A 17,209-nucleotide genomic window follows, 5' to 3' on the forward strand; every position below is an offset into this window, starting at 1 on the left:
GCATTCACTACATTACTTTGACAGTTCATCAACAAGTTTCATATATGATCCTAATGTGACGTCTACTATACGAATTTCACATTTGATAACAGATATCCCATTGCTTCCTCAAATTGTTTTTTGAACTTTCCAATTCAATTCAAAGCGATTGCGTGGCCTGCAATTTATGCGGGCGGGAGATGTTTCGTCACATAATAATGATGATGATTATGATAAGAATTATTTACATACATTACAGCATATGCAAATATACAACTTATGATAACATTGTGCGCAAACCTTTTGACCTGCTTATTAGACATTACTAAAAATATTTTTAGGGTAATGCGTATTTTTTTCAAATAAGTAAAGAAACCTCTCGACCTTAATTAAACAGTTATTCACGTATGTACGGTTATTTTCGTGTTTTATTGAGATTAAACATGTTTGTGTTGAAAGTGCTCAGGACGTGCACTTGTCGTTTGTCCAGTCTACTTTCTGAGCATGCGCACAGGCAGCTTCGTTATTTCCGGTTTAAAAAAGAAAGATGGTGGATGAACCACGCCGCGCTGTCGTAGTATAGATAAAAAGACAGAGAACGCACCCTCAAATTCGATAGAAGAGTACATGGAAGCTACCGGTAAGGTTCCAAATCGTGTTTTCATTTACTTAGTTGCCTGGTGTATAACAAAATACCTTAACCTGTCGTGCTAGCCAGTGCGGGGTTAGCTAATGTGGAGAAGCCGCGGGTACGGCTATTTCCTGGAATAAGAGGCGGCAAATCGTAGTCATATAAAGGTCAACGATGATTTTAGTAGATCGATAGATTTATTGGATGGTATTACACCACCCAATGTGCAGCGTGTTTGTTTTAATGTTAAACGTCCAGACAAAGTCAACTAGGCCTCACGTTGTCTGCGGTAATGCGTCCAAGATTTAGACGCTAACGGAGGCCCAAGTTAAGGTTGAACTTTGCATGTTTACCGGCGGCCTTGTTTGCACGACAAAGTTGTCGACGTAAAGCGCCTATCGCGGTCGTTGAAATATTGTTTGCATGGTAAATTGGGTTAATGCGTACAATTATTAGTTAATTAGCCCTAACCCCCCCTTCTGATTTATATCATGTCCTAATCTCCGGCACGTTGGCTAGCATGTTCAACGTTGTATTCATATAGTACAACTGATCAACAGATAGCTTATACGCGCTGAACTGGATGTGCTAGTGCAAGTGACACGTTTATGCTTGCTTGATTCAGCACGTTTTGTATACAGTAATGTAAGAATATCTAGCAGGTTATCGTGTTGGCCCGAATATAACGACCCTGATTACAAGACGACCCCCTCTTTTTCAGGACTTAAATTTTAAAAATGACTTTTTGAACACCAAATTTAATTTTTATACAGAAAATGATTACATCTGAAACAAATGATTATAACAATATATTCGAGAGCAAAAGCATGTTATTTTGCCTTATTCAAATCATGCAAAAACTGTCTACCACATCTTTATATCTGAACATTTAAATATGTAAACTAAAGTGCAATCACATTTGTAAATAAATGGCTTCTGGTTTTTGAAATGTTAATAAACCAATCTACTGTGATAAAACAACAAAACTGCAATAACTGCATTAACCATCAAAGTGAAGTCAGTCTGTAACTGTAGTCTTGAAACAAATCTGAATAAAGAAAAACATTGCAATAAAATAATGCAAACTGCTACCACTATTGTTGGGGAGCCTGAGGACTGTATAGGGGGTTGGCTCGGATGGTTATGCTCTTTGTGACCATGGGTGCCGGTATATAACAATAAAAAGATTTGTTACTTGGTAATCAGCTCATGTGCGACACACTATACAAGGCAAAAATTGTTATATTCTCAATGCATCTTCGTGTGTTTATATAATTAAAAAAATTATATTTTAAATAATTAAAATTTAAGGCATTCCAAAAAGAAATTAAAAGTAGCCTACTAAAATTACAAAAAAAAATTAACAGTGCAATACCAGTCCCAGATATAAGCTGCATAAAAAACAATCTAATTAATAGTTAAACTGGACTAATTGATTCCAGCAGGCCTTCAACACCAAGAAGAGCCCATCACTGGAATGCTGGAATCAGAGACACATGCCATGCCGAGTAATGGAGAAGCATACCCTCCTGCTCTAAACCAAACCGCCGACTGGACCATGGAGCAAGCCGCTCCAGAGCCTAGCATAGATTCTGTTTCTGGGGCAGGAGACCACGCCAACCCGCCATTGCCGCCGCCGCCGCCTCCTCCTCCAGAGCTGGGCCTTGTGGAGAAAGGTGTGGACCAGATTCAGGTCGCCAATGCGCCATTGTATCCAGATGAGCAACCACCCCCGCCGCCGCTTCCCCCGCAGCCCCCGGAACAGCCGCCGGAATCCCTGGAGGCTCAGCCGCACACCCAAGAAGTGACCAATCAAGGTAAAATGAAAGATGTTCATTCAAAGACAAAAAAACTATACGTGCCTAGTGGTACATTATGCAGTGTTTTCTAACCTTGGAATCAAGGCGCACATTTAATTTAGAATAATTTGACGGATGGGCCAATGCACACTATGATCAGGAATTACTGCATTATTGCCTCCTTCCTTACAATAGATGGCACTGAGGTGTCGCAAGCTGCTGATGATGGAATGGAGCTTGAGGATGCCACCAAAGATGTTGCTCAAGAAGCCTCCGCCGCCCAGGAAACAGCTGCCCAAGACGCTGCCCAGGAAGCCGCCGCCCAGGAAGCTGCCTATCATAGGGAGCCAGAGCTCCCCAGCGAGTTTGAAAAACTTCTGAAAGGATGTGAAGATAACCCAGAGGACTTCAATGGCTGGGTCTACCTGCTGCAGTATGTCGAGCAAGAGGTAAAGTAAATACCGATGCCTCATCTGTAGCAACGGGAGCATCTACCAAATGACGCAATGTAACACTTCTTCCTTTCAGAATATCCTCCAAGCGGTGAGAAAAGCATTTGACGTTTTCCTCCTGCGCTATCCATACTGCTACGGGTACTGGAAGAAGTACGCCGACATAGAGAAAAAGCATGGCCACATACACGTGGCAGAGGAGGTGTACCGGCGAGGCTTGCAGGCCATCCCGCTCAGTGTGGACCTTTGGCTGCACTACATGACCTACATTAAGGAGAACTCTGACACGAGAGACCCAGAGACAGAGGGACGCATTCGAGCGTGAGTAGAAACCCCGTCAAGTCCACTTTAAAGGGGGTCCTTGGTTCATCCCGGTCCCAGTGGGAGGTTCCAAATGGCACGTAATAAGTTTGCGCAACAATGTGAAAATGTGCCTGCGTTTTCTTCCCAAATTTTCATTTCTGTAGTGACAGTGAGTAGTTTGAAGACTGCAATTTGGTCGGTGATACAAATACTACTGTACTACTGTTTTTGTCCAACCCTTTTAGGTGGCGAACAACCCCCCCCCAAAAGGTAATTTTGTGTTTTGTTTACTCCCCAGGGCTTACGAACATGCCGTGCTGGCGGCCGGTACAGACTTCCGCTCTGATCGCCTTTGGGAATCCTTCATCATCTGGGAGACGGAACAGGGAAAGCTTTCAAACGTCACTGCCATCTACGATCGCGTCCTGGGCATCCCCACGCAGCTCTACTCTCAGCACTTACAAAAGTAAGGGAACGGTCCAATTACCAGTTAACTTTCCAACCTGAATTGGATTTTTTTTCTTAGAGACTATATGATGGCCTTAATGTGACACACAGGTTTAAAGAGCATGTGCAGAACAACAACCCCAAACATTTCCTGTCCGAGGAGGAGTTTGTCAAGTTCAGACTGGAGCTATCCAAAGCCAATCTGACCTCCATGGCGCGTGAAGACGGCGATACGACCGCACCCCAGGAGCAGCTGCCGCCCGGCACAGAGGATCTCCCTGATCCCGCCAAGGTAAGACTCTTGGTAGAATCAAGGGAAGAATTTAAGCGCTCAAAAAAATAAAAGAATCTTGAGTTAGATGGCGGTTGCCTGTTGTCCACCATGACCATGATGTGGATTAAGAGAAGAGTTTGAAGAGTTGTCTTTATGTCGGCAGCCAAGCCAAAGACAGCCAAGGGGGGCTTCACGCTGGCATCCTGTCAGGGACACTCGCCCTTAAACTAAAAGGAACAACCGAGGCCCATTGACCCGCAGCACCTCCACCTAGAGGTTGATATGCAGGGTGCATATATACGCCCCCCCCTGCAGGCCTCTTGTCTCTGGTGATGTAAATCTATGGCTGCGGGACCGCCACCGGCAGCTATTACATCAAGTGGAGCAGGTGATTGTTGTCAAACCGTCCAACAGTGTGTGCTCTGTCTGTGTTTTCACGTAGAGAGTCACTGAGATCGAGAACATGCGCCACAAAGCCATCGAGGCCCGGCAGGAAGTGTTCAACCTCAACGAGCATGAAGTCAGCAAGCGCTGGGCCTTTGAGGAAGGGGTACGGACGGCATCTTGCCTTCAACACTTGCGTTTTCATCAATTCCACAGCAGTTGACTCTGAATTTCTGCCCTGCCTTTGTGAGTCTCTGTTTCTTACATGCAACACTACATTCACTTTTTTCAGATCAAGAGGCCGTACTTCCACGTGAAAGCCCTGGAGAAGACGCAGCTGAACAATTGGCGCGAGTACCTGGACTTTGAGATGGAGAACGGCACCCCGGAGCGCGTGGTGGTTCTATTTGAACGCTGCCTCATCGCTTGTGCTCTCTATGAAGAGTTCTGGATCAAGGTATCAAGGCGTTTTTTGGTTTATTTTTTGTTTTTATTTTTTTTCTCCTCACCGCTTCTACTCTCGCCGCTTCCCTGCACTTCCCACCCTACCATCGATGACAATCACATGGCGTGAAACGAAAAAAAGCAAACCGAGAAAAACAAGACAAAAACGTCCGGCGCTCTCTTTGCGTGTAACGTTGATATGTGACTGTATCTGTTGTATTAGGGGATGGCCTGCTTGCCACACAAGATTTGACTGCAGCATTTGCCAACTGCATCTTCTTCGTCTCCCACTACCTTACAGAATCTTATCTAATTGGTTCCATGAAGGTGCTGATGGGTTTACACAGAAAAATTCTAAGAACGATCTTGTCAATGACGACATTTACTGGGGGTCCGAGAAGCGGGAAATGTAAACGTCTGGTCTTGTCTTTGTCTTCCTTTCTTTCCTTCTTTCTGCGCTCCTCTACTTGCTCTTCTTCCCACTGTCTCTTCTTTTCACGCCTCAAAAGTACGCCAAATACCTGGAGGCCTTCAGCACCGATGGAGTCCGGCACGTCTACAGGAAGGCCTGCACGGTCCATCTGCCCAGGAAGCCCGCCATCCACCTGCTGTGGGCTGGCTTCGAGGAGCAGCAGGGTGGGTCGCACAATTTGAAATCAAGCGCCAGTGTTGCCACAATATTTACCTGGTTAGAATCATCAATTGTCATATTTGCGTTGGAATTCCACATTTCACATACCATTGACCCCGCTCTGATATGCAGCACTACTTAAAAGTCCAAGTCACAGTTATTTCCTACTTTTCCTGCAGGCAATGTCGAAGGCGCCAGTAACATCCTCAAAAATCTGGAGATGGTGGTGCCCACCTTGGCCATGGTGCGGCTGCGGCGAGTCAGCCTGGAGCGTCGGCGTGGAAAACTCGATGAGGCGGAGGCTCTGCTGAAAGAAGCGGTAGAGACATCCAAGACCGCCTCTGAGACATCCTTCTATGCTGTGAAGTTGGCGCGGCAGTTCCTCAAGGTGCAGAAGAGCCTGAGCAAGGCCAGGAAAGTGCTGCTGGATGCCATCGAGAGAGACCAGGTAACGACGCGTGAAAGCCACCCCTGTGGTATTGATGAATCTTTACTGGCTCCAACATTGTCCACGTACTCCTGACTGCTTCTTTTCTTTCCCAGGCGTGTCCGAGGCTGTATCTCAACCTGCTGGAGCTAGAGTACAGCGGAGACGTGACACAGAACCAGGCTGAGATCTTGGATTGCTTCGACCGGGCCCTCAAGAGCCCCATGGAGATAGAGTCGCGTCTCCTCTTCGCTCAACGAAAAGTGGAATTCCTGGAGGACTTTGGCAACGACATCCATGCGTGAGTCTAGAGTGGAATTTCCTCAAGAAACACATTTTTATTTTATTTGCAAGTGACACAAACGTGATGTGCATCGCAGTAGTTTAACGAGAAAAAGAGATGAAGTTTGATATCGTAACATGAGTCTTTGAAATGTGGCTCAAAATCTGATATGTGATCGTCTGAATGCAGCGCAACGTTTTTGAATCTGGAATTGTATTTGTTAAATGGGAATTGGGCCCTTGGACCAACAGTGTGAATGTTTGTTTCAGACTGGTGGCTGCTTACGAGGAACACCAGAACCTGCAGAAGGAAGTCGACTTATCAAAGAGGAGTCCGGAGAATGGCTACGACAGCTCTCAGGAACCCGATGCTAAGAGGCAGCGCATGGACGATGCCTCTATGGCCGCCGTCGGAACAGACATGCAAGCCAACAGTGCGTACAATTACAACAACTGGTACCAGGTGGGTTTTACACTGGTTATTTTTTTATTTTAAATTACAAGTACAAAATGTGTTCCTTGGCTCAAATGCTGATCTTGTGTTTTAACTTTTTCCACTCTTCTCCCTTCAGCAACAGTATGGTGCCTGGGGCCAAAACTCTTGGGGCCAGTACAACCAATATGCCCAGTATAACCAGTACTACCCTCCTCCTTCGACATGATGGCCGTCACCGTGATCTTGGTCTCTTATTGGAGAATGTGTCTAGCTTTTCAAATTAAGACAACCAGCACCGCATTCTCAAAAGATTTATTTTCTCATTCTTGAGCTCATTATTTCAAATACAGTACAAGGTGTAGCTCCTGTTTGGGGATATAAAAGTATACACATGATGCATGTTGTTTGTAAAGACAGCCGCCACTATTACCATACTGCCCACCCTGTGCTCTAGACACAAAGGTAAAGTTTTTCATTCTCCCTGTGGGTCTCTTTAAATTTGAAGTATTTTTAACGTATTTGAATGAACCCGAAATCAAGAGTTCCTGTTTACCTTGTTTTTCTCAACTTGATTTCTTAATAAACAGATATCCTGTTTTGTCTTTGTTTTATTTTAATCTTTGTAATTTGTGTGCACCAGATTACATGAAGTTTTTTTTTTTTCCGGAGTAAAGCCCTAGGTTTGTATGCCCTAAATGGTAAAATAATCAAATTACGCACGCAGGGGCTTTAGTATGGAGGTAGATTAGGATCACATTTTTGTACTTGAAAAACTCGTAGCTGGAAAAAATTAAATTTGAAACTGATAAGTGTTGAGCTCGAATCTTGAAAAATAAAACTATTCAAAGTAAAGTCTTATGAGTTAAAGTTCTGCTTCACTTTTGTAACTACTTTAAATAGATCACACACACATTAGGGGGTCAAAATGTACCTCCATAGTATTTGTACGGAAAAAAACAAAACTCGTACTTGATCAAATAAAACTTTAAACTAAAATTAAACGTTGAGCATGGGTGAAGATTTATATAAGGATGGTAGGTAAAATTATTGGCCAAATCTTAACTGAAATTGGAAAAATGACCACCTCATCTAGCGTACCAGCTCAGTGGGCTAGTAGTAGAGTGTTCACCCTGAGATTGGAAGGTTGTGGGTTCAAACCCCGGCCGGGTCATACCAAAGACTATAAAAATGGGACCCATTGCCTCCCTGCTTGGCACTCAGCATTAAGGGTTGGAATTGGGGGGTTAGATAACCAAATGATTCCCCAGCGCGGCACCGATGCTGCTCACTGCTCCCCTCTACCCCAGGGGATGGATCAAAATCACATGGGGATGAGTTAAATGCAGAGGACAAATTTCACCACACCCAGATGTGTGTGTGCCGATGATCATTGGGACTTTAACTAAGTGTCCATAAGTGACGTCACAAAGGAACCAGCCAATCAGGAAGTGGGGGTGAGGGCGGTGTGGCACTTTTCACTTTCTGTTAAGTTTTGACCAGGATTTTTCCCTAATGAAGTGGCCAAAGTGTGACGTCTCTTTTGGACACTTCATTAGGTATACCACCATTTTCAGGTGTACCTAATAACAGGCCACTTTATTAAGGAAAAATCCTGGTCAAAACTTAACTGAAAGTGAAAAGTGCCACACCCGCCCTCACCCCCACCTCCTGATTGGCTGGTTTCTTTGTGACGTACACAGCCATTTTCAGGTGTACCTAATAACAGGCCACTTCATTAAGGAAAAATCCTGGTCAAAACTTAACTGAAAGTGAAAAGTGCCACATCCGCCCTCACCCCCACCCCCTGATTGGCTAGATCTTTGTGACGTCACTTATGGACACTTCATTAGGTACACCGCCATTTTCAGGTGTACCTAATAACAGGCCACTTTATTAGGGAAAAATCCTGGTCAACACTTAACTGAAAGTGAAAAGTGCAACACCCGCCCTCATCCCCACCTCCTGATTGGCTGGTTTCTTTGTGACGTCACTTATGGACACTATATTAGGTACACCGCCATTTCTAGGTGTACCTAATAACAGGCCACTTCATTATGGAAAACGTCACTCACGGAAACTTCATTCTTATTTATTTTTATTTTCATTTATTTTACCTACCTCCGTGAGGTTAAAAGAAATGATTAGTACAAGTCTCAAATGATGCCTTTAACAATCTGTTAACATATATAGTATAAATAGTGGCAAGCGAACCAAAGCGTACAATGTATTAATTAAATGGTGCAAAGGAAAGTTACGTTTTTTGCAACTGTAGTTGATAACTCCCCTTGTTATTTGGATTATTTTTTTAATAATAAATCTAATACATCAATGTATTTGTATAATAGTGTACTTGATAACTCCTTGTTTGGATTTTTAAAAAATAGTAAATATAACATATCAATGTATTTGTATAATAGTGTGATCTAAAATAGTCGGTTTTCGTTTTTTTTTTTTTTTCCATTATCTTTAAATTTCATTGAATACTGAAGTTGCTAGTCAAAATGGCGGACGAGCCAGCGCGAGAGTGGAGCGACGAGCAGCTGAAAAGTGACGATTTGCCCAAAAAAGACCTGATCAACTTTATTCAGGACAATGCAGCACACTCGGTACGTTTGTCGGTTGAGCATTCAAAAGCATCGGTTGTCAATTAAAAAATGCATTCTAAAGGGAATATGCTTTGTTCGTGTGTTGCAGCCAAATGTGCGTAGCCGCACAGAGACGGAAATCAATGTTTGCAAGCTCCTTTACGTCACGTATACCTCTTGTTACAAAGAATTAACCTCTCAATCTATGTTCAGTTTCTCATCGAGCACAAACTGCTGGGAAATATAAAAAACGTGGCCAAAACTGCAAACAAGGATCAGCTCATCGCCGCCTACATCGAGTTATTTGCCAATAAAGTGAGTGACGTCATCATGACGTATTTTCGACTTAGACTTCAGAAATTTATTATCGACGCGAATCAAAATGTACACAGCGCATGCATGAAGGAACAAAAATGTTTTGTAGAGGTTTAAAGGCACAGAGCCGGTGGAAGAAGTGACGAAACAGGTCAAAGCCGTCAAAATAGATGAGAAGCCCAAAGAGGTCAAGGCAGAAGTTGCAGATGAGGTAAAGATCCAAGCTAAGGTACTTTTCTGTAGAATCATCCAAATAATTGGTGATGATGCTTCCCTTCAGGGTCCACCCAAGTTTACTAAATCAACGCTAAAGAAAGGCGACAAGACTAACTTTCCTAAAAAAGGCAACACTGTGAGCTGCTGGTACACGGGCACGCTGGAGGATGGCACGGTCTTTGACACTAACATCCCATCAGGTGCTTAGCATCAAAAGGTCATGCTCTTATGTACACAATGCAGTCCGACTAAGTCCCTACTTTGTAATCTTTGCAGTGGCAAGAAAGAAAAAGCAAACCAAGCCGCTGAGCTTCAAAGTGGGCCTGGGCAAAGTCATCCGAGGGGTACGTGCGTTATTCCTGTTCTTGTCCGCCTTTTGTGTTTAACAGTCGTCTTGCCGCAGTGGGACGAGGGCTTGTTGACCATGAGCAGGGGTGAGACAGCCCGTCTGGAGATCGAACCTGAGTGGGCGTACGGAAAGAAGGGCCGCCCTGACTCCAAGTATCTTTTTGGGCTGTAGATGGAACTAAATTAGAAATTGGGTGTCTAACAAAAAAGTACAGATGCAAATGTATGAACAACACTCGTTATCTTTGATTTTACTGTCCATCTCCTTAACTTTTTTTCAGAATTCCACCTAATGCTAAACTGATCTTTGAGGTGGAGCTGGTGGCTGTGGATTAAAGCAAGAAAGCTGTCTGAATTTTCTGTGTTCACACAGTGGTGACTGGGGATTCCAACTACATAAGCGTTTTGTTGCTTTAATGTCAATGCAATTCCTCATGTTTGGGGAAAATTAGTTGATTTTTTTTTATGTTCTTTGTTAGCATTAAAATGTAACTTTCACAGACAAGGCTGAAGTTTTTGTACAATTATTTTAAGCAAACCCAGCATGTCTGTATTATCCCACTTAATGTCAGCAGCTGATATAAGTACATCTACTATTTTCATTTAACTGCATTTCCTAGTGACAACTAGACAATTCCCATTCTCAGATTTTTGATCGCATGTTCTCACGATAGGCGAGTTAAACGTTTTATTCACATTGGAAAAAACATTTGAACTCTGACAAAACAGCTGAGTATGGTCAAGATGCACACTTAGGAGTTGGCGTTGGGTCCCTTCTTCTTGCCGAATGTGGGCACCACGTTGACGAAGCGACGGTTGTACTGGATGCGACGCTTGGCACGGCCAGTCTTTTTCTTCTTTTTCTCCTGCTTGTCCACCTGCCAAACAAACATGTTCAAAACATCACAGTTCAAAAAATCTTAGCATGTTGAGATTTTTTTTTAAAAAATGTAAAGTGCACTATAAATATAATTTATTATCCATCACAAAGGCCTTATAATATCAATTTTTAGAATTTTGTCATTTATAAGGCGGGAAATTAAAACAACTGATTTTCTAGCCCTCAATTCTATTTCAATATTAAATGGATACATGAAAGGTACATTCACATTCCTCACCTTGGGAGTCTGGCCCCTCACTTTTCCAGCACGGGCCAGAGAGCCGTGGACCTTACCTATGGCAACAGGCAACACAAAGCCAGTGAGTAAATTACAATAGGTGTGTAAACATGTAAATAGGGATGCAGGATTATTATCAGAGCAGTAATGCATCAGTCAATATTAGGTCAATGATTTGGTTTGTTGTCAGTACCGCAAAGTAGAATTTTTAAAATGACTGGGTTAGTATTGTGGCATAATATACCGAAAAATACTGAAATCACCTTTATCGAATCAAACGGCATCATTAAAATAATTTTTAACATTTCAACAACTGACCTCCCAGAAGCCTGGCGGCTACCTCCAAGGTGCAGTGCTCGGAAACGCCACATGATGCCAGGGAGGCATCGTCTTCTAGCGGGCAACCTGCAAGTAGCACTACCTGATTCTCCACCAAAAGACCCTCCAGAGTCTGGACATGAGCCTATGGATGGAAAAAAAATATTGCTGCCGAGTATCATATGACACCGAGTGATCTAACAGTCCCACTTGCATTTATTATTGTTATATTACCTTAATCTGGCCCACAGTCTCCTGTCCTGTCACCTCAAGGGTGTGAGTGTTCTGGGCACGCAGGAAGAGCTGCATGTTTATGCTGAAAAAGAAAGTGACATCTCGTATCGTCTTATATATTAAGACAAGACCGCAATGTACAAAATTTTGAAAATGCGGTGAAAGATTGATTTGAAAGCCAAGCAAGTATTAAGCTTTTTTTTTTTTTTTTTTTAAACACCCGTCTCTATTTTAGAAATTCTTCCTTGGACAAACCATAGCGCTAATAACACATTACGATTTCGTGCGTTTGGACGTAACTTGACACGAAACTCACACGACTTCGTTAAGCAAAAGCTGAACCAGCAAATTTTGACGCTGGTAAAAAAGGAACGAAACCGAGGGGAAAAGTACACTTTTGTGAGTTGTCGCTGTTAGGCTAATGCTAAGCTAACGCAGCTAGCCACATGCTACCCACGGGATTCGTTGGAAATGTAGGACGCTAAACACAAAATGTTCACCAGTTCGTTTAATGTGGCGTTTCATTAATATGCTAACGGGTGTTTTGTGTGAATTTTAACACACAAAAACAGCCGGCAAGGGGTTTAAATTTACTTCATCAACTCGGTACAAATAGGCCTTACCTCGTTTGGATGCTTGTCGTTAAACGTGCAGCATAGGAAAGGCTGTTCGATGGGACCCGACTGCGCATGTGCAAATTGACAGAACTGGGTCGTGAGATAGCCACGCCTGTACGTTGTCGCCATAGTGGATGTGGCAAAGTGGCGCTACATGTATAGTACACTGAATCATCGCTAATGAGCATGTTCAGTCGCCATAATGGATGTGGCAAAGTGGGACTATGCACACATCCATCCATCTATTTTCTGTACAGCTTTGTCCCCACGGGGGGTCGCGGGCGTGCTGGAGCCTATCCCAGCGGTAATCGGGCAGTAGGCTGGGGACACCCTGAACCGGTTGCCAGCCAATCGCAGGGCACACAGAGACGAACAACCATCCGCACTCGCACTCACACCTAGGGGCAATTTAGAGTGCTCAATCGGCCCGTCAAGCATGTTTTTGGGATGTGGGAGGAAACCGGAGTGCCCGGAGGAAACCCACACGGATTCGGGGAGAACATGCAAACTCCACACAGGGAGAGTCGGAGGTGGAATCGAACCGGCACCCTCCAACCAGTGCACCACCGACCCGCCCTATGTGCACATATTCACTGAATATATCAGAAGAGTTTAAACATTTTTAATTATGTTCAGACTACAAATACTATGGGAACATACATTTAGACTAAGAGCTTATTCAACACGGTGGAGATGCTGACATTTCACACAACTGTCTCAATTAACCAACATGTTTCTGTGGCCCCCTTACTGGTTTGCAATTTTCACATTCAATAGTTGGCCATTTTTTTAACGTTTGATCTCCAACTTGCATATTTAAAAATATAAATGTCTATTCAATTCTGTTCTATTCTATGATGCGAGTACCCAGTGTTGTATGCATGAGGAGCTGATGTGCGATATCACATTACACCACAAGATGACGTAAGTGCGCCGACCTCTCTCACCGAACTTCCAACTTGTGCTTCATGTACTGCACAACACTGCATGTACTGCACAACACTGAGAACCAAAGGCAACACGAATGTCGTCACACACTTTTGAGTGTTTTTTTTTCCAACGACATTAATGTAGTCCAAATAGGTCAAAACTAATTAAAACATACATTTTATACTAACCTGGTTTGCATCAGTGTCATTGAAAAACATGTCCACAAGTGTGTGATGAAGATGTCAAAGGTCAGGGTTTAGGGGTCAGAGTCAAAGGTCATTTTTCAATTAAATTTTTTGCACACAAAAAAAAAAGCCTTAATATACATGGTTATTTTTCCAATTAAAAAAAAAACCCTTAATTTAGTCATCACTAAAGTCATTTACCTTTGCATCTTCCATGGCCCGGTGGTGATAGTCTTTTATTGACAAAAATATAAGCACACAGATTCCCATCCTCTCAGCCAGCAGAGACCTGCGATTTCAAGCCACCCCTTGTCCATATGTCATTAACAATCAAACGTTTGTCCATTTGGAGAAGACAGAAGCACAAGAGGCGCCACCTATGAAAAGAAAAACTCTTAATATCAAACCTAATGATGATGCTGTCCTCCCCTTGCCACATCCCACACACACGCCAAAGTTCACAACAGGAATGTGACATTTGTTCATCCGTCCTCATCCCGCCTGTCTTTTTATTATTCTATGCACCGAGAGGAGACATTATTTTTTTTGAGGAGAAAGGAAGGAAAAAAAGGCACGTGGAGGTGTTTCATAAATACTAAGCAGAATAAACATGTTTTCTTATCAGCAAGCCGCTTGGCTGATATATTTTACACGTCCTGCTGATGGAAGCCAGGGGATGAAGATGGAATTCCAAAGCAATTTTCAATTACACAAAAGCCCTCTCTTTGTGTGTATGTCAGTGTGAGCGTGCGTGTGTGTTAGCTCTCTTTAAAAGCCAGCGCTCACGATTGGAATCCAATCTTAAGAGCGAACGCTGCATTCCAACTTTTGACAAGACTTTACATCACATGTTGGATGGGAAGGACTGAATTGCATTTGACAACTTTATCAGCTCGCATATGAAGCCGAGCTGTTGTAATATTTACTATATTACGCCATGTTTTGTTGCTTTTGATTACACTCACCAAGCAAATGGTTTGGCACACCCGTCGGTCCGTCAACGATCATAGACGATTGGGATCGAAGCTGAGAAAGATTTGGTGAGCAACTTTGCCACCTTTCCCAAACTCCTATTTCAGGGCGATTTGACGGCATGCAGCCAGGAGATTAGACGTGTCAGGGCAGGCGTGGGCTCACATTGACATGACAGATCTGGAGGCTCAAACCCTCTAAAGCCACTGCGGCTTACTGGGGGAAAGAAGACACCACCAACTCTCAGGGATTTCTCACCTGCTGCACCCAACAAAGCCTAATCCTCCTCTTTGACAAAAAAAAAAAAAAAAGACCGCTTCAAACAAGATGCGTTTCTCGCGATTCTTTTCATTAGTTCGAAACGGCACCGATGCCTTCACGAGGGGTCAGAGTTCAGCATGAGTGGGATGTGAACCTCAGTCACCCGTGCCCAATTGTGCACTGCCCTTAATGCACTTTAGCTTCGTCATTTTTTTTTTTTTTTTTTACACACAAGTACACACAAAAACACACACAAAAAAAGGAATCTTTTCTAAAGATCTTGCGGGTTCAAGAAAGACGCGAGCTTTAGCATTAGCCCTTAGCGAGGTTGGCGGCGTTCATCGATATTCTGCGCCTTGCCTCGGGGTGCCACGGGTCCTTCGGCGGGCGGGAAAGTGTAAGGTTAAAATAGAGATTAGACTTTTTTTCTCTAATGAAGCTTATCTCCCCTCTGCTGACACCATCTCTTCACTCCCAAATGCACCCGCACACTTCTGCGCAGCCAAGAGAACCAAAGTCAGTGAGTTAAGCACTGCGTCATTGAAGTCGGAGGGGACTGAAATGAGCCACCGGCTTCACCACTTGATGAAAGTTGGGCTGACATGCCGACACGCTTCAAACTGCCGGGCCAGGCAAAAGTAACTCGAACTGGGTGAACGAGCCAAGCCAGCACTTTGAATCGGCCATTTTAGTTGGAGTCCAGTTCTATTTGTTTAGATTGGGCCTGAAAAGTCCATTGAAGTTGCCGTTCGTGCAAGCTGACAGGTGAGCATTTGTTGTTCCTCAGCTGAAGCCGACGCGATTGCATGCAGCTTCTGGCCCCCGTAACCTCCTGCTCCTTGTTATTGTATGGGCCCCTTCGCCACTTTCTCAAAGCAGATAACTTGAGTTACGCTTTGGCGCGGCACTCGGGAAAAAATAAATAAAGCGAATGAAGCATTTGGCGTGTGCGCTGGTGATAAAAAGCAATCATTTCTCTGCCTGAATGCTCCCTTTTTGAGGGGGGAAAAAAAAAGCCAAAACAACTCATCTCTGCATCTCAGCTACGCCCCCTTCGAAGACTCATTTGGCGAGTCATAACGGGTGCAGATCTGTGACGGGACGGCTGCTGAGCTCCCGCAGAGATAGAAGGGAGACGCCATTCGTGGCTGTCGACCTGGAAAAGTGGCGAGCACTTGATCGGCCAAAGGAAGCCCAGCCCAGGCCTTCAAGCTAGAAGCGTCCAGGCCAGAATAGTCGATTACCGATATGCGCTAACTCCCCTGCGTGGTCTGTAATGAGAATGTTTTTTTTAAGGAAACTCCCGGGGACCCAGGCGTCAAAGACGACATTGCGGTCCACCGTCAGGAAATGATTTATTCAGGACGGCGTCATTTAGGAGCACTCGGTTAATGCGTAACGATGAGCCTCCATTAAACTTTCACGAGCCGCCCCGTGTGTGACGCTCCAGTCAGCCGGGACCACCGCCTTCTCTCCCGGTAGAGAGACGGCCGCGGTCCCACATCGCACAAATGGAGCTCCTGTCGTTGAATATTTCAACCAATTGCAGGCCATTAGCATCTTTCTTTTCTTTAATATTGATGCTATGCTAATTCATCATTAATTGCCGGGTGAGAGTCCCCCGATGTCAGCGCAGTGCAGCTAAGTTCCTATGGCCAAAATCAAAATGGGCCTGAGGTGGGAATTCAAATGAGTTGAAACCTGAACCCTGGCTGTCTAACGCTAAGTTTGAAAACGTAAGCCCCTTGTTGGAATCACTAAAATTCTAAGGAAAAATAGAAAAATGTGGGGATGGACGTACGGTGCACACAATTTCATTCATGTGTCCGTTTTGATGAGTGTGTGTTTGTGCGTGTGCTCGCCCGAGTGTGACGTGTGGGCTGGCGGTAGAAATGCGCCCTGCATTATTAATCCACCCGCTGTGAAATTGCTGCTGCCGCGAAGCAGCCGCAAACCCAATCGCGCCTCTTACGTAAACTGCGGGCTAACGTGAGCTCTGGCTCGGCGGTGCCCGGAGGATGTTTCTGAAACAACGCCAATTCATGCGTTCTGTTGCTGAAACAAAAGTGAACATGGGATTGAAGCTCCATTTGAAGATTGTATTTTCTAATGAATATAGAGCAGTGCTTGAATAGCACCATTAACCCGCGTGAGTGAACGTTTTTTTGAACTATTTCCCTTCCACTGTCCCTTCGCGCTGTTGCCATGGTGAATATCAGTCCTGCGCCAGAATAAATATGTCTGCCGGCGGATTACAAAGACGGCTCTATTGCTTTGCACCGTTCTCACTGTACTTTGTTCTTCCGACTCAACTTCCGATTTGTTTGCCACCTGTCTGCCAACGGGGGGAGAAAGATATCGCCGGCATCTGATAGCGAGGCGGCGAGTGCGCTCTCTCGTTTAAGGTATGCGTGACTATTTTGTCTTTTTGCATTGTCGCTTGTCGCCGTCGCGCAGAGCAAGCTCCAAATAGGCTCGCCTGGCAGAGCGAAGGCCGGCATGGCTGGAAACAGATGATGCTGTCACGCCGCAAACAATCTGCATTCATCATGTCTTATCGGGACCTGCCTATGCCAACAGTAGTCGGGATGGTGGGGCGGAAGGACTCGGGGTTCTTGGAG

The 17,209-nt window shown here is 44.3% G+C and overlaps 3 protein-coding genes across 5 annotated transcripts; 2 read left to right on the forward strand and 1 right to left on the reverse strand.

Moving 5' to 3' along the window:
- Nucleotides 1-472: 472 nt before the first annotated feature.
- On the forward strand, nt 473-7,087 carry prpf39 (PRP39 pre-mRNA processing factor 39 homolog (yeast)). Of its 3 annotated transcripts, none has more exons than XM_049757093.1 (13): nt 473-619; nt 2,053-2,427; nt 2,605-2,858; nt 2,938-3,182; nt 3,463-3,630; nt 3,723-3,903; nt 4,328-4,435; nt 4,562-4,726; nt 5,223-5,349; nt 5,524-5,792; nt 5,888-6,072; nt 6,324-6,516; nt 6,626-7,087. In XM_049757093.1, the coding sequence occupies exons 1-13, from the start codon at nt 607-609 to the stop codon at nt 6,713-6,715; spliced, it is 2,373 nt and encodes a 790-aa protein (XP_049613050.1). In that variant the 5' UTR covers nt 473-606; the 3' UTR covers nt 6,716-7,087. The 3 variants fall into 3 exon arrangements, with proteins under 3 accessions (XP_049613050.1, XP_049613051.1, XP_049613052.1); XM_049757094.1 differs by having other exon boundaries at nt 476-619; nt 2,056-2,427; XM_049757095.2 differs by having other exon boundaries at nt 496-619; nt 2,218-2,427.
- Nucleotides 7,088-8,952: 1,865 nt separating this feature from the next.
- Nucleotides 8,953-10,458, forward strand: fkbp3 (FKBP prolyl isomerase 3). The gene is made up of 7 exons (XM_049757111.1): nt 8,953-9,095; nt 9,288-9,389; nt 9,499-9,600; nt 9,670-9,805; nt 9,882-9,949; nt 10,009-10,106; nt 10,235-10,458. The coding sequence occupies exons 1-7, from the start codon at nt 8,991-8,993 to the stop codon at nt 10,287-10,289; spliced, it is 666 nt and encodes a 221-aa protein (XP_049613068.1). The 5' UTR covers nt 8,953-8,990; the 3' UTR covers nt 10,290-10,458.
- Nucleotides 10,459-10,626: 168 nt separating this feature from the next.
- Nucleotides 10,627-12,379, reverse strand: faua (FAU ubiquitin like and ribosomal protein S30 fusion a). The gene is made up of 5 exons (XM_049757112.2): nt 12,247-12,379; nt 11,624-11,705; nt 11,390-11,534; nt 11,072-11,127; nt 10,627-10,831 (listed from the first exon to the last, which is right to left on the reverse strand). The coding sequence occupies exons 1-5, from the start codon at nt 12,312-12,314 to the stop codon at nt 10,706-10,708; spliced, it is 477 nt and encodes a 158-aa protein (XP_049613069.1). The 5' UTR covers nt 12,315-12,379; the 3' UTR covers nt 10,627-10,705.
- Between the last annotated feature and the right edge of the window lie 4,830 nt (nt 12,380-17,209).

Source organism: Syngnathus scovelli, chromosome 20, assembly GCF_024217435.2.
Source record: "Syngnathus scovelli strain Florida chromosome 20, RoL_Ssco_1.2, whole genome shotgun sequence".
NCBI classification, from domain to species: domain Eukaryota; kingdom Metazoa; phylum Chordata; class Actinopteri; order Syngnathiformes; family Syngnathidae; genus Syngnathus; species Syngnathus scovelli.

Coding starts and splice junctions, on each gene's coding strand:
- fkbp3 (XM_049757111.1), top strand. CDS start 8,991: ATGGCGGACGAGCCAGCGCGAGAGTGGAGCGACGAGCAGCTGAAAAGT. Junction 9,601..9,669: donor AGGCAGAAGTTGCAGATGAG/GTAAAGATCCAA, acceptor GCTTCCCTTCAG/GGTCCACCCAAGTTTACTAA. Junction 9,806..9,881: donor TGACACTAACATCCCATCAG/GTGCTTAGCATC, acceptor TAATCTTTGCAG/TGGCAAGAAAGAAAAAGCAA.
- faua (XM_049757112.2), bottom strand. CDS start 12,314: ATGCGCAGTCGGGTCCCATCGAACAGCCTTTCCTATGCTGCACGTTTA. Junction 11,706..12,246: donor ACGACAAGCATCCAAACGAG/GTAAGGCCTATT, acceptor TTTCTTTTTCAG/CATAAACATGCAGCTCTTCC. Junction 11,128..11,389: donor AGCCGCCAGGCTTCTGGGAG/GTCAGTTGTTGA, acceptor CTGTTGCCATAG/GTAAGGTCCACGGCTCTCTG.
- prpf39 (XM_049757093.1), top strand. Junction 2,428..2,604: donor CCAAGAAGTGACCAATCAAG/GTAAAATGAAAG, acceptor TCCTTACAATAG/ATGGCACTGAGGTGTCGCAA. Junction 6,073..6,323: donor TTTGGCAACGACATCCATGC/GTGAGTCTAGAG, acceptor TGTTTGTTTCAG/ACTGGTGGCTGCTTACGAGG.